The 13,690-nt window shown below is 37.7% G+C and overlaps 1 protein-coding gene across 7 annotated transcripts in view; it reads left to right on the top strand.

The window, feature by feature from the left end:
- The window catches only part of DOCK4 (dedicator of cytokinesis 4), a 434,985-nt gene that overhangs the window by 179,584 nt on the left and 241,711 nt on the right, over nt 1–13,690 (top strand). For all 7 annotated transcript variants that reach the window (XM_045052625.1, XM_019825719.3, XM_019825720.3 and 4 more), the window contains exons 2-4: nt 5,571–5,654; nt 8,096–8,136; nt 10,168–10,223. In XM_045052625.1, the coding sequence (XP_044908560.1) occupies nt 5,571–5,654; nt 8,096–8,136; nt 10,168–10,223 (181 nt within the window). The remainder of the gene's footprint in view (nt 1–5,570; nt 5,655–8,095; nt 8,137–10,167; nt 10,224–13,690) is intronic.

Raw genomic sequence — 13,690 nt, 5'->3', positions numbered from 1 at the left:
CTTAACACAAAGTAGTAATTTTAATAAGGTTACTTTCCTTATCCCTTGAAAATAAATTTTGGAAGACATAAATTCTGAATGGGTAAAGCTTTGAAACTGGTAGCAGGTTGGGCTTTCTGGAAAGCAAACTCTGAGCTGGAGATGAGTTTGCATGATGTTACTCAGGGAGTGCTCTCAGGATTCACACCCATGGACAGGAGTAGAAGGAAGCAGGACAAGGCAGAAGAAGAAGTTGACCTGTGATGCAAGCCTGGTGACAGCCTTCGTCGCTTGAGCTAGTTGTACCGAGTTATAGCATGAGGATCTGGCCTTCTAACTCCCACCCGGGCAGTCACTAGATGCAAGCCACCCTGGGAGGAGGGCGTGACCTTGGGCAAAGCAGCTCTTTACAGCTGAGACAGTTCCGGAAGGGGGCTGGCAGCCAAGGGCTGCCTGCCCTAATGCTCTTAGCAGCTGGACGGATAAGTCATGCATTTCTGAAGAGGGATCTTGGTATTGCAGCAGCCACCACCACACTTTATGTTTACCTTGAATCCAAATGGCAGTGGTTCAAGCAGAATGAAGTTCCCTATCCTCTTCACAGTCAAGGACAGCAATACATTTTCAGGTGATACTTGTGAAGTGTCAGAAATGAATATGTTTTATTCAATACGCTTGTGATTTTTCACTCAGTCCAGAAGGGAGTCATGGGACGTGCTCAAGTCCTGACCTTAGTAACTGTGGCATATGAATGGATTCCTGCTTGTAAGTGTGCTGTGCTTGTGCTCTCAGGTGTGGCTGCAAGGTGTACTGGGGGCGTGACCCACTTCCAGAACGGACCCAGATCCCAAGGTCATGGCAAGTCTGAGGATGAGAAGGAGCACAGCATTTCTTTCATTTTCTTAGTTCATTTTCAGCATCAAAGCAGCATTCAGGAGCTCCCAGTTTATCTCCCCATCCCACATTCATTTAATTTTTTCTTCATTCTTTCTGAGCCACCTGCTTCCACAGCCCTGCTGTCATACTGATAGCCAGGTACCTATAGAAATCTCCAAGTGATGACCATCTGCCCTCAAGCCCTATTCCAGACATCTATTAAGAAAGAAGAGTCTTGGCTTCGAGTAGTATTCTGCTTTTCCCCACCACATTTGGTCTCTCCCTACAGGCGGATATTGTACATGTGCACAGAAGGTAGCCCCTTGTTTTCCTCTGTAGTTCACCATTTTATGAAATAGAGTCCCTGGAAAGAATTTCTCATTAATCCCCTTTCCCTTTTCTCTTTGCTCCAGCTCTTATCCAGGTTCTTCAGAAGTCCACCAATGACACTCAAAACTAATCAACCTAACTATAGATATATCCATGGCAAGCTAGAGCTGAATGTACAATGTGAAATGCATGCAGACATAGGCAAGAACCAGTTCTAAATGTGCTCTTCATAAGAGTTTGTTTAGCATGCCTGCACAGTCCGTGCCTGCTTCATCATTGCCTTCTAACTGTTACTGCTGTGTGTCAAAATCATACAACTACTCACATCAATATGTTTTTTGTTTGTTTGTTTTTTTGGTTTCTGGTGCAATCATAGCACGTTTTTGTGGCAAAAACAAGCAGTTTCATTTTTGTATCAAATAGGATTCTTGGGCTAATCTCAGAACTTGGGACCAACAATACCATGTTCTGTGTTGTAAATAGTCAGATCACAGGTGACCTTTCAGACCACAATCTGTTCGTGAGTCAGAGATACTATTAGTAGAAAGACGAAGCCAAAACTCTGACTTTGAGAGATGAGTTTCTTTCCTTTATGTCAGAAGGGACAAAGCATTTTCATTATTATTATTCTTTTACGTTACATTCCATTCACCTTAGATTGTCAGCCCATAAAGGGCGAGGGCAGCCTTTGCCAGACTTGAATTGAATTGTGGCAAGTAGAATCATTGTAAATATTGTTTTGACAATGATGATGAAGAACTTGTTATTGTCTGCGAGGTAGACCTACTTCATTGACTTCAAGTAGTTTTTTAATTATTTTTTTTTCTGTTTGTGCTTTGAAAAGTTGTAGAACTCTGTGATTGAGTTTCTCTGTGCTGTTTAAAAGTTTTAAGTAATGAATTTGTTGTTTGCATGGACAAACAGTATCAATGAAACTGAGGTATGGGTCTCTACTTCACAGAATGATTTTGCTTTCTTTCTACCTTCTTCACAGAAAATACTTATGAGTCTCTATGAGGTTGTTTCTCACAGCCATTTAATTTCAAATGAATTGTTAATAGGTATTAAACTGATTATCATTATATGAAGGAATAACATTATGAATGATAAAAGGCAGCTATTTATGGTATGGCTTTCAAGATGGCTATGCTCTACACTTAAGATTTTCATCTTAGGTAAAAATTTTAAAATCCTTGACTTTAACTTAGGTTTATATGCATATTTGTTAATCCAAATTAATATTTTACGTAACAGCAAATGGGGAGAGATGAACACAACACCGTATTTGGAGCCAAGGAAATCCAAGGAAATCAAATCGAATAGTTGAAATATAAAAATTTTCCTGATGCCACATGCAGAAACGGACACACACACACACACACACACACACACACACACACACACACACAGATGAGAAACCCTGCAAAACCTTAAACCCAAAGGTGACTGAATCAAAGGTAACTGGTGGCATTGTGGACATTGTGTTGAGGAAGGACAACCAGGAAGGCATCCCAGAAGGCTTTACAGTGGCCCTGTTGAGGGATACAGAGAAATCCACCTTGTAATAGCAGGATGAAGCAGGACTGTCAATAGACTACTATTTTAGACTAACATTTCAGAATGGGTGATTGGGAGAGAGAAAATAGCTGGATTTGGTTAGAGAATGGCAGGATAACGGGTTCAGTTGGAAGTGTGCTCAGTTTTAGGTGCTTAGATATGGGAACAGAGATCTACAATTTCCAAGTTTGTGTCAGATTCTGTGGGCACAGATCAGAACTGGAGAGAGACTTGGCAAACCATTTGTCAGCAGGTGATTCTAGAAGGCTTGGCTCTCTCTCCAAAAAGGAAGAATGTATATGGATAGGAAGGAAAAAGTACAGTTTAAATAATTGAAGTATTCATTAAATGACTAGAATGTACCTAGTGTGTAGTAAATTATTTCTGATAGGTGCTTTATTTAATCCTCCACTACCTTTTACAATTCCTTTATTGTTACCCCCATTTGCCTGAACAGGTAATGAATGCAGATTTTGAGAGATGCCTTTACTAAAATGAAAAAGCTAATAAGTGTTTAAGATCTGGGTTCAAACTCATGTCTCACAATACCAAACTTGATGCTATTTGCCTACACCCCAGCTTTTATGCCTCAGCATCTTGGGCATAGAATGCTGGATGGCACCAACATTTAAGAGAGCTAAGAAAGGAAGTTCTATAGAAGAAGGCTGGGGAGTGTGAGAGACCCAGTTCAAGAGAGGATAGACTCCTGAAGGCGATATGCAAAGTCACAGTTAGGGGACTGGTGACTTCAGTAGAGAACTTTCAGAGCACAGTGAGGGCTGGATTGAGTGGGGTGAAGTGTGAAGGGAGGGGAAGAAATGAAGTCCATGGATGGTACTACTGTGTTCAAGAAGGTGCTGAGGGCTAGGAGAGAACATGCAGCCTTGGGAGTTACAAGGGCATTTGTGAGTAGTAGGAGCTATATACAGAGCTGTGCTGGGGATTCTGTGCGCTTAGATCTCTAAGCGGAGCAGTGTGGAATCACCAGGGTTGTGAGCAGTCGAGGTAACTTCATGAATGAAGAAAGGCAATTCTGGATGCAAGCTTCTTCTGAAGTCTTTTAAAGTGTTATCAGTCTACTGTCTTTTCAGTTGTTGATCTCTTGTAAGAGCTCTCTGAAAGTTACTTGAGATAATCTGTCAAGATATACAGACCCTTGATTATTTTTTGAGCAAACATCTGCTAGTACCTCAGTATGAGGTCATATGGTATTTATGGTTATAGTTAGAAAATGACATCATGGGGGCACCTGGGTGGCTCAGTTAGTTAAGTGTCAGACTCTTGGTTTTGGCTCAGGTCGCGATCTCACGGTTCATGAGATTAAACACTGTTGTCAGCACGGAGCCTGCTTGGGATTCTGTCTTTTCCTCTCTCTCTGCCCCTCCCCAACTCGGGTGTGCACACTCTCTCTCAAAAATAAATGAACTTTTAAAAAAAGAAAAAAAAATGACATCATGAATTAGTGCTTGTCTAAAATGTTCTAACTTGGTTACTATACCATTATTTTCATCCATCTCATGTACCATGGGTTATGTTTTCTGTCCTGTGTTTTGATCTCTACTGTTAATTTTGTTTGGAGATTACAGAAGAGTTTTAGACCTCTCTAAAAGCCCATTACTTATGGCATGTTCTGATTTTTGACAGATTCATGTGTTTCTTCAAGCTTTTAAAGTACATTCACAACAGTAGCAATAATTTATTTTGGGGATTGGGGTTGTATCTAAATCTCACTGTCTAAGACAGAATTATAAAATGGATTTCCAAAATTGTGGTCTTTTAAAAACCATGCAGTCAAAGCATTTACTATCATTTTTTTAAAACGTGAATTGCAAGTTCAATATGATGCTCATAGTATTTAACAGAACATGTCTCTTCTTTTTTCATGTTTTGGAGTGCATTTTTTTTCTATTTCTCCATCCTTATCTCCTTTTTGACTCAGGCATTGCTCTCCTGGGGGGAATCACTGTGCTTCAACCTGTCTGTAGATCCTCAAGGTACCCAGAGGTGACTAACCCATACATACTTTCTCTCTGGTTTTAACATCCTAGTCCTGTCCAGCCCTGTGAAATGTTTCAGAAATCAGTCTCTAATCACTAGGTAAGGCTAAATGGTGACACCCTACTTACCCCTGGACACACACACCCGATTCCAGGAGAGTTAAGCCATATGGGGATTGTCATGTGTTTAATGCTAGGAGAGGAGTCCAGTCATAGCTAAATAAAATGTTACTATCCATTACTACTCAAGAGACTGCTTTCATGCCACATACTTGGTTAAGCTCTGGAGACATGCTAGTATAGTAAGCAAATAGATGCAATCGCTTCTCTTGAGGAGTTTATAGTCTAGGGAAAAGAAATCTCTTTTAAGCAACATCACAGAAATGTAAACCAAGCTTCACAGCAAGAAAGATAGGCATTCGTCATTTGTTATTGAAAACATATTTTTTGAGTAACTATCACGGGCGAGGTGTCTGGATAAAGAGTGAATATAGCAGTAACAATGGCACAGGTCTTTCCAGGGCTCTTCAGGAAATATCTTTGTCACACAGGTCATTGAGTGCTAGTGTTGATATTTTGTATTGTTTTAGTAAATTCCCTATCTTTGAAATTCGTATTTGTAACACTTATTTGACCTGGAAGTTGGTAAAGTATATAAGACTGACTCTCTTCAAAAATATGTAACATTTAAACATGACAGCAGGTTTTAGCTCTCCAAGTGTACTTCCTCTTCACATTCATTTTTCCTAGTCGGTAACATTTAATAGTAAGCAGTATAACTGGCTGTAACCAATGTGATTATCTTCATATATTCTATAACATTTCTTGCAGTTATTGCCAGCTTTCGAGGAACGGTACCATATGGCCTGTCATTGGAAATTGGAGATACAGTTCAGATCCTGGAGAAGTGTGATGGTAAGTGGGCTAGTTACCCCACTGTCGTTTGAAGCTATATACCCAACCTCCTCACCACTGGACAGTTGGTAATGTTTACAAATTCTGTCCTCCTATTGATTTCTGGAATTTTTCCAGTGGTCACAGTGAACCATTTTTGACAAAGTTTGTTTCTTGCAATGTCTGGCTTATGGAAAAGCATGATTTGCTATTTTTAAGCTGATTTTATTGTTCCTGATATTATGTCTTTATATTCACTAGATGCCAACATAGAAAGCAGTTGAGACTACTGTATTTGTGGGAGTTCATGATTCAGTGCCAAACTAGAAGGTCTTTGTCAGAATCTCAAGTGTCTTGTAGGTGCCCAGGACAGGAAGAAACATACATCCAGAGCAGAAATGGCTTCTGCAAGGTTAGGTAATCAGAGGCCTTGGGGAAGGCTTGAGCCAAGGCCAACTCTGCTCTGGTCCTGCAATCCTCTCTCCACCCCTAAATTTGAACTAAAGTTATTCAATGCATTTGAAATGTTTGTGGAATATACTGTAAGAGTTGTATGATTATTATTGATTTATGCAGCATGTAACTCATTACATCAAGATACTTAATATGTCCTCAGATGTTTCCATTCCTGTAAATGGACTTGAACTCTAGTATTTAAAAAGATCCCAGTTGAAATGACTACTCTTTTTTTATTGTTAATAAAATGGCCACATTTTAAAGCCCTTCTAGTATATCCCAAAATACTCATTTTCTTCTGAAATGCTGTCTTCAGTAGGAATTTATAATATGATAACATCCATGAAACTGTATTCCCCAAAACAGAACTATTAAGTTCACTTATAACCTGGCATTAAACGGTGTTGATACATGAACATTTATTCTGCCCACTATAAATGAAATCTTTAAGAATACAGGTTGTCTAGGTGGCTCAGTCGGTTGAGCATCCGACTTCGGCTCAGGTCATGATCTCACAGCTTGCGTGTTTGAGCCCTATGTCAGGCTGTGTGCTGACAGCTCAGAGCTGGAGCCTGCTTCAGATTCCGTGTCTCCCTCTCTCTCTGCCCCTGCCCTGCTCGCTCACACTCTTTCTCTCTCAAAAATCAATAAATCTTAAAAAATTTAAAGAAAATATATAATAAGGTCTTTCTTGTTATTGCCAGATGCATTTTGTCTATGTTTACTTTGTGTACAGGTAAATATAAAATCTGTTTTGGAATGGTGTATAAAAATGGGCTTCATAGCTAATAGGAGCTCCTTTGTAACCTAAAAACCTTTCTCTGTGATGTAAGTGGACAGAGACCTCTGTATGAGATTTTTGCAGTTCTCAAAAAGTTTTGATTTCTGTTAGAATAATTATTTAACATTGGATATATTTCTTGGGTATGCCTTTCAGGGATATAATAAATCCTGAGATATACAGTTTCTCCTCAATTCATTCTGCTTGCTTCAGACTGATTTTTAAGCTGTTAAGTATGACATTTTACAATATATCCATTTCAGAAAACTTATGAGGAACAAAAATATTTAAATACAAGTTCAAATATTTCCTTTTAAAAATTCAGTTTGTTAAAAGGTCCAATTCAACAGAATATTTGTTACATGGTAAAATAATTTCTTACCAAGAAACAAAATGGTTCTGTGCTTGAGGAAATTCTAAGTTGAAAATAATACATTTATAGGGGGCTATCTATTCACCATATGTATTCATATATATGCTCTGTGCTTGTTTTAAGCAGTAAAAAGATATGTTACTCTTTAGGGATAGTGCTATACAATTGATACAGAATTGCTTGGAGGTTAAGTCATAGGCATTCTATAGAATAAAAATTAGGGTCAGATCATTACTAGAACATTTTGCTGATAAGAGTGCCCATCACTGTTATTAATGGATGATAACTGATTTCCCACTTCTTACGCTATCAGACTGATCCTAACCCTAGATGATGGCCTGAAAGATGTGAAAATTCACTCTATGACTGTTGGCTGAGCCCTATTGTTTGGCGATAGGGTCTGGACCTTGTAGTCAGGCAAAGACAAATTGGAAACATATTAAATCTTTTGCAGATTCTTGAATTTCCCTGAGACATAGTGTATAGCCTTTTTTAAAAGTAGAGAAACTATACTCAGGTAAATTAACCTGCCCTAAATAGAATAATAAGTAGCAAAGCCAGAATTTAAGCCCAATCCTTTGATTCCAAACCCTGTACTTCTATTATGCATGTTTCTATTTTTCATATAAATTTCCATTACAATTTTTAAAATACTTGTATTAATAGAATACTTAAACTAGTGGTCTCTTGGGCTATAGTCTAGCTTATTTCCAACCCCCATCTTTTCATACATAGAATATTTACATATAGGGTAAAATTCTATCAGTAAAGGACAGATTGATTTGTAATCACTTTTCTTTAAAACACTACAATGGTTTAATCAAAATAATGACCATGATTATTTCTCCACAGGCTGGTACAGAGGATTTGCTTTAAAAAACCCAAATGTCAAGGTAAAAAATATTACTCCTAACCATAATTATGGATTTTTTTAAAGTTATTTTACTTTATTTCATTTTACAGTTGTAATTACAGTTGGAACTCTTAGTTGAAATGCCAAATGGCAATTCAGATTTTCATAATTTTGAAAATTCCTTTGAACTTGGATTATCATTAAGACATGCTACTCAAGTGGTAATCCAACATAGCTCTTGCAATTTGTACTGAGAAGACCTTAATAAGCTCATTATATATAAACAAAATCTTTTTGAAGTGTTAGTTTAGCAGAGGGCAAAATTAAAATTCAAGGGGAAATTAAAATTCAGGGTAAATGGATATTCCAAAAGAAATATCAATTAGAGGTATTTAATCTTTAAGTTTTCTGTGGTATCATTTGTAAAATAGTGGTGTGGAGAAACACGTTTATTTCAGCAACCTTGTCCCTTTTGGGTTTGGACAGGTGAAACATGGGGAAAGCATATTATAAAGAGCTTCCCCTTCTTACCATTCCAGACAGAAGCTAAGACTCCTTGTCCTTTATATGTTTATATACATCCTCAGGAATTATAATAGGAAGTAGTATGATTTTTGTTTTACCTCTCATTTGTATACTTTATGACTTTGGAACTAATCCTTACTATTATCTGTGACTCTGCTTTAACTTCTCAATCCTTTAGCCATGCTTCATACATTCTGTAATACTCTCTTACATGTCATGTTCACTTGTTGGTTTAATTCTGGCTTTATTAGGATTTTAGATAAGAAATTGTATAATTTCTTATTCTCAAAATATAATGCAAGTAATCGAAATTCTTCTGCCTGCCTTTCTGCTTAACTATACCTTTTTCTGGATCATCCAGCTGTATGTAATAACTGTATTTTTATTTATTTTTGGTCATTCTAAAGGAAAGCCTGAGGGGCAAAAGAGTATAGAAATTTCATATTTTTAGTATTTTAGTCCTTATTTAAAGTTATTTTTGGTCATCTGCAAGGCACATGCAAATATAGTTTTAGTACTTAATTATTTACTTAGAATAATTTTGAGAAAAATAGGACTTATTTCTGCCACTCTTCTAACCTCAAGTTCTGACTTTTTCTTATTAATTATAATTACTCTGTTTGTTAATCCTACCATTTTGAGTTAATTTAAATTTTGAAGGAAAAAATATATTTTTAACATGTATATCTGTTTATTACTGTTGTATGTACAGAATTTGCTTATTAAATTTTATGTTATCCTTGGATCCACAATGGTGATAACATATTCAAATGGCATTTGCTTTCCTAAATATTTAATTGAATTTGTCATTTGATTACACATCAGAAATCATTCAGAGGATATTGTCATTTAATGGACAATAAAATTGATGCTAATTTTTTTTTATGTTGCTTCTTTCAACATCCCATTTAGAACAAAGGAACAATTGCCTTGTCCTGTCTTTTCTCTACAAAAAAAGCTTTAAGCTAGCGTGTGTCTTTTGTTTAATTTTTGTTCCATCAGAATGCAGCCTGCTGATTAACTCCTGCTATGTTTTCATCAGAGATCTTCCATAACACATAATATATGTATTGTCTCCCGATTCACGGTGATTTTTTTGTGTGTCTGTATTTAAAAATAGCCACGAGTGTTTTAGAGAGAAGTAAAAGAACAACTACCAAAACAATCAAAGAACCCTCTTTGAAAATCATGCAATATTAAAAAAAAATTTAATTCAGTCTAACATGCTTTCTATTCTATGCAGAATTCCTGAAAATTTTTAAATAACTCTGTTTTGTAAAGAATAGATTTTTGAGTGAGATTTAATTTTTTTTTTTTTTTGTTACTATATTTGCTTCAGAGAATCCCTGAATTTGTAAACTAGGCAGTGGTGGAAAATGAAAGGAATGGGTCCAGTGTGATAGAGATGTTGTTTTTTCCTATTTCTGATATTGCTCTGGCTGTATGACTGTAGTGTATGCCTATGACTTGTGAACACCCTCTCCACTCCCCCCTCCCCCCCCCCATCCATCCACTAGCACCATAACCTTCATGTTTTCTCTTCCAGGGTATCTTTCCTTCCAGCTACGTTCATTTGAAAAATGCCTGTGTGAAGAACAAAGGGTAAGAAAGGAGTTTTATTAATGGAGGATTTTCACAGAACCATTGCTTATTTTAGAATTTGAAAGGCTTAGTAATTGTCTTGAAAAATGAACTATAGGAGATCATGCCATTGTCTGTGTTGTCTGGTGAGGGCGGTTGGTGGAGACAATTTAATGCAGTCCGTCTATGTGTGCTAGACCTGAAGAGAGTCTGAGGGCACCAGAGGTCTCTCATTGTCCACAGATCATGGAATCAGCCTAATTGTAAGCACAAGGAGTGGGTTCTTTTGGGTTTTCTGCTATATAGAAAAGCATGTCAGTCAACCCCTGGAGTGCTGAGTCATGTCTCAAACCCTGGGAATTTCCTAGATTTTACCATTGATTATAAGCACCCAAGTCTGACTGTTTTTCCCTAAATGGGGATAATACCATGTTTTCGTGTCACCTCTTCACAAAGCCACTCTTCTATTTTAGGGAATGGAATTTCTGTACTTTGAGCTCATTGATCACCTAAGATTTCTCATATATTTTAAAAGTCTTTCCAGTCTGCAAAAGTTCTTGAAGTAGCTGTCAGGATAGCAGGGTCATTCAAATAAAATACCATAGTATAAAACGGTAGAACTTCCTTATTTAACTGCTTATCTTGAGCAGGTGATTCATTGTAAGTGGACTGTGGATTTGGATCCAAACATTTGCTGCCAGTGCCATAAGAAATATGCCCTGGATCACTGAATGATTGTCATTTTATGACAAAAGAAAGAAGACAGATTCAACTGCAAAAATTACATTTTTCTTCAAATAGAAAAAAATAGCAATTTATTTGAATTACTAAAGCACATTTTAAAGTATAGTAAATGAGATCTTCAAATTTGAGTTTTACCAAGAAAGTTCCAAGGATGCTATTTAAATGGATGATTCTTATATCTACTGTCTGTAAAGGTAGAGTATTGATCTTAGTTCAGTGAAATAATCTCTGCAGGTGGCTGAGAATCTATGGTAAAAATACATTCAGAGTTTCCTATATGGATAAAACTTAGAGTCTAGGAGATCCTTATACTATATGTCTTGTATGTATATGTCTGTTACTTTTTTTTAAGTTTATTTATTTATTTTGAGAGAGAGAGAGAGAGAGAGGCAGAGAGACAGAGGGAGAGAGAAACTCCCAAGCGGATTCTGCGCTGTCATTGCAGAGCCTGAAACAGGGCTCTATCCCACAACACTGGGATCATGACCTGAGCTGAAATCAAGAGTCGCGTCTCAACCAACTGGACCACCAAGACACCCCTATATGTCTGCTACTTTAAGCCATATTACTATCATTAGTAGTAGCAGTAGTAATTATTTAAAATAGATTAAAAATGTAATTCTAATATTAATATTTACCACTACTACTGTTTTTTTTTTTTTAGAAAGTTACCTTTTTTTTGGTCTTTTAATGTTTATTTTATTCTTGAGGGAGAGCCCACGCAAGTGGGGGAGGGGTAGAAGGAGGAGGACAGAGGGTCTGAAGTGGGCTCTGTGCTGACAGCAGCAAGCCCAATGCAGGATTTGAATTTACGTACCATAAAATCATGACCTGAGGTGAAGTCGGATGCTCAATTGACTGAGCCACCCAGGGGCCCCTACTACTATTGTTTGAATAAATGTGTGTCCTTTGGGAATGTTGTGCAGCTGTAACCCACCAGAAATGAGTCAAGCAGAGTTATCAGTCCTTTTGGAACCCTCCCGCCAGGCTCACTTTGATGCTGTCCAGCTCCCCTCAAGTAAACCAGAGGAACCTCTAGAAAATATTTAAACCATAAGCTTACTCTTTGTTCTGACATTTCTGCTCTAGTGATCTGGGCTGGACAAGGTGGAACCCCCAAGGTCTCTACCCTGACCCTTAAAGTGTCCACCTGGGCAAACCCATGCAACCAGTTTTCCTTGTTGCCTTTGTCCCAAGCCCAGCCCTATGCCTTCAACTCTCCAGAGCAAAGGGCCACTCAGCCCACACCTTACACTCTGACCGAGGGAAAGAGAGGATGTTAGCAAAGATGATATCAGTCATCACTTGACCCGTTGGAAGTCCTACCTCTCAAAGCAGATTGGGTGGGACATTATCAAAATAAATTCCTTCTTTTATTTATAAATTTTTGTCCTAGGCAGTAACTGGTGTGTATCTGACCCCCTTCCCTGAGCCTGAAGAAGTTTAAGCATGTATAAAGTTGTCTCAAAATTTAGTTGTGTAAGTTTAAGACTTGGTTGTGGGTTCTCTGTGTGATACAGGGCATAATGAGCATTCAATAGCAGAGAACACTGAGGGTAGGGCCCACAATGATTTTCAAAAGAAGAAGAAGAATTTGTTATTGGAATTGATTGAGACCCTAGATTCTAGGACTATTAACTGGAAGAAAAACTTTAGTCTGAAAAACATTTGAGAACACATATTGCTAGATGATTGCTTTCCCAAAGAACTTGTTTAGGATTTTGATGTTACCTCTCTTACTGCAAGATTAGCAGCTTGGGGTGCCTGCCTGGGTGGCTCAGTTGGTTAAGCATCTGACTCTTGACTTTGGCTCAGGGCATGATCTCCTGGTTCATGAATTTGAGCCCTGCATCGGGCTCTGCGCTGACAGCCTGCTTGGGATTCTTTCTCTCCTCTCTCTGCCCTCCACTTCCCCTCACTTTCAAAATAAATAATAAACTTTAAGGAAAGAAAAAAAAAAGAAAAAGAAAGATTAGCAGCCTGATGGCCCACTGGAATGAAATTGCTGCAAAGTATATCTCAGAGTAACTAAGCAAAATGTAATTTCAGGGGCAACTACTTATGACTACTGGAACATTGATTTTTGCTTTTGGTGTAATTAAGAGGAAACAGCTGCCTCGTTGAAAACGGAGATTTTGTGGAGCTTCTTAAAAATTTACATTTTGGTGGAACAAACCCCAAATCAACTTCTCACAGACTGAATTGCCTTTACATTCAGTCCTGGGTTTCAGAGCTATGTAGGGCTGATGGGGGTCCTTAAATTAAATTATAGTTGATGAACAGCGAGGCCACTTCTGTATTGTTTAATTGCTGCTTGAGGTCATGCCACTTTTTAAACGTTAACTGGGTTGTCGGGTTGTCCTGGAAATTCATCGTTCCCTTCTTGACCTTACATCTGATCATTTTATAATCTGTGTCTCCAAATATTCATCATTTAAATTGCAACAGCTGCTTCAGAAGCAAAATACATGAGCTACCATTTGCAAATGCCACATGTTGACTTGAGAAAAGGTTCTGGATATGTCGCAGTTCATATACTACGGTTTACTTTTATTTCTAGGTTTAAATCCCGGTTTTCCATTTTCAGCTGTGTTTCCTTAAGGTCTAGAAAGAAGGGAAATATTAACAGAGCAAGTATTTTAACAGCACTATGAAATGAGGAAACAAGGCTCTCTTGGTAAAGATTTTAGTTTTCTTACTTGCTGTCAAGAAGACTTTACAAAAGACAATTATACACCCTTTGG

The sequence above is a fragment of the Felis catus genome, chromosome A2 (genome assembly GCF_018350175.1).
Source record: "Felis catus isolate Fca126 chromosome A2, F.catus_Fca126_mat1.0, whole genome shotgun sequence".
Lineage (NCBI taxonomy): Eukaryota > Metazoa > Chordata > Mammalia > Carnivora > Felidae > Felis > Felis catus.
This window is presented reverse-complemented; position numbering and strand designations above follow the sequence as displayed.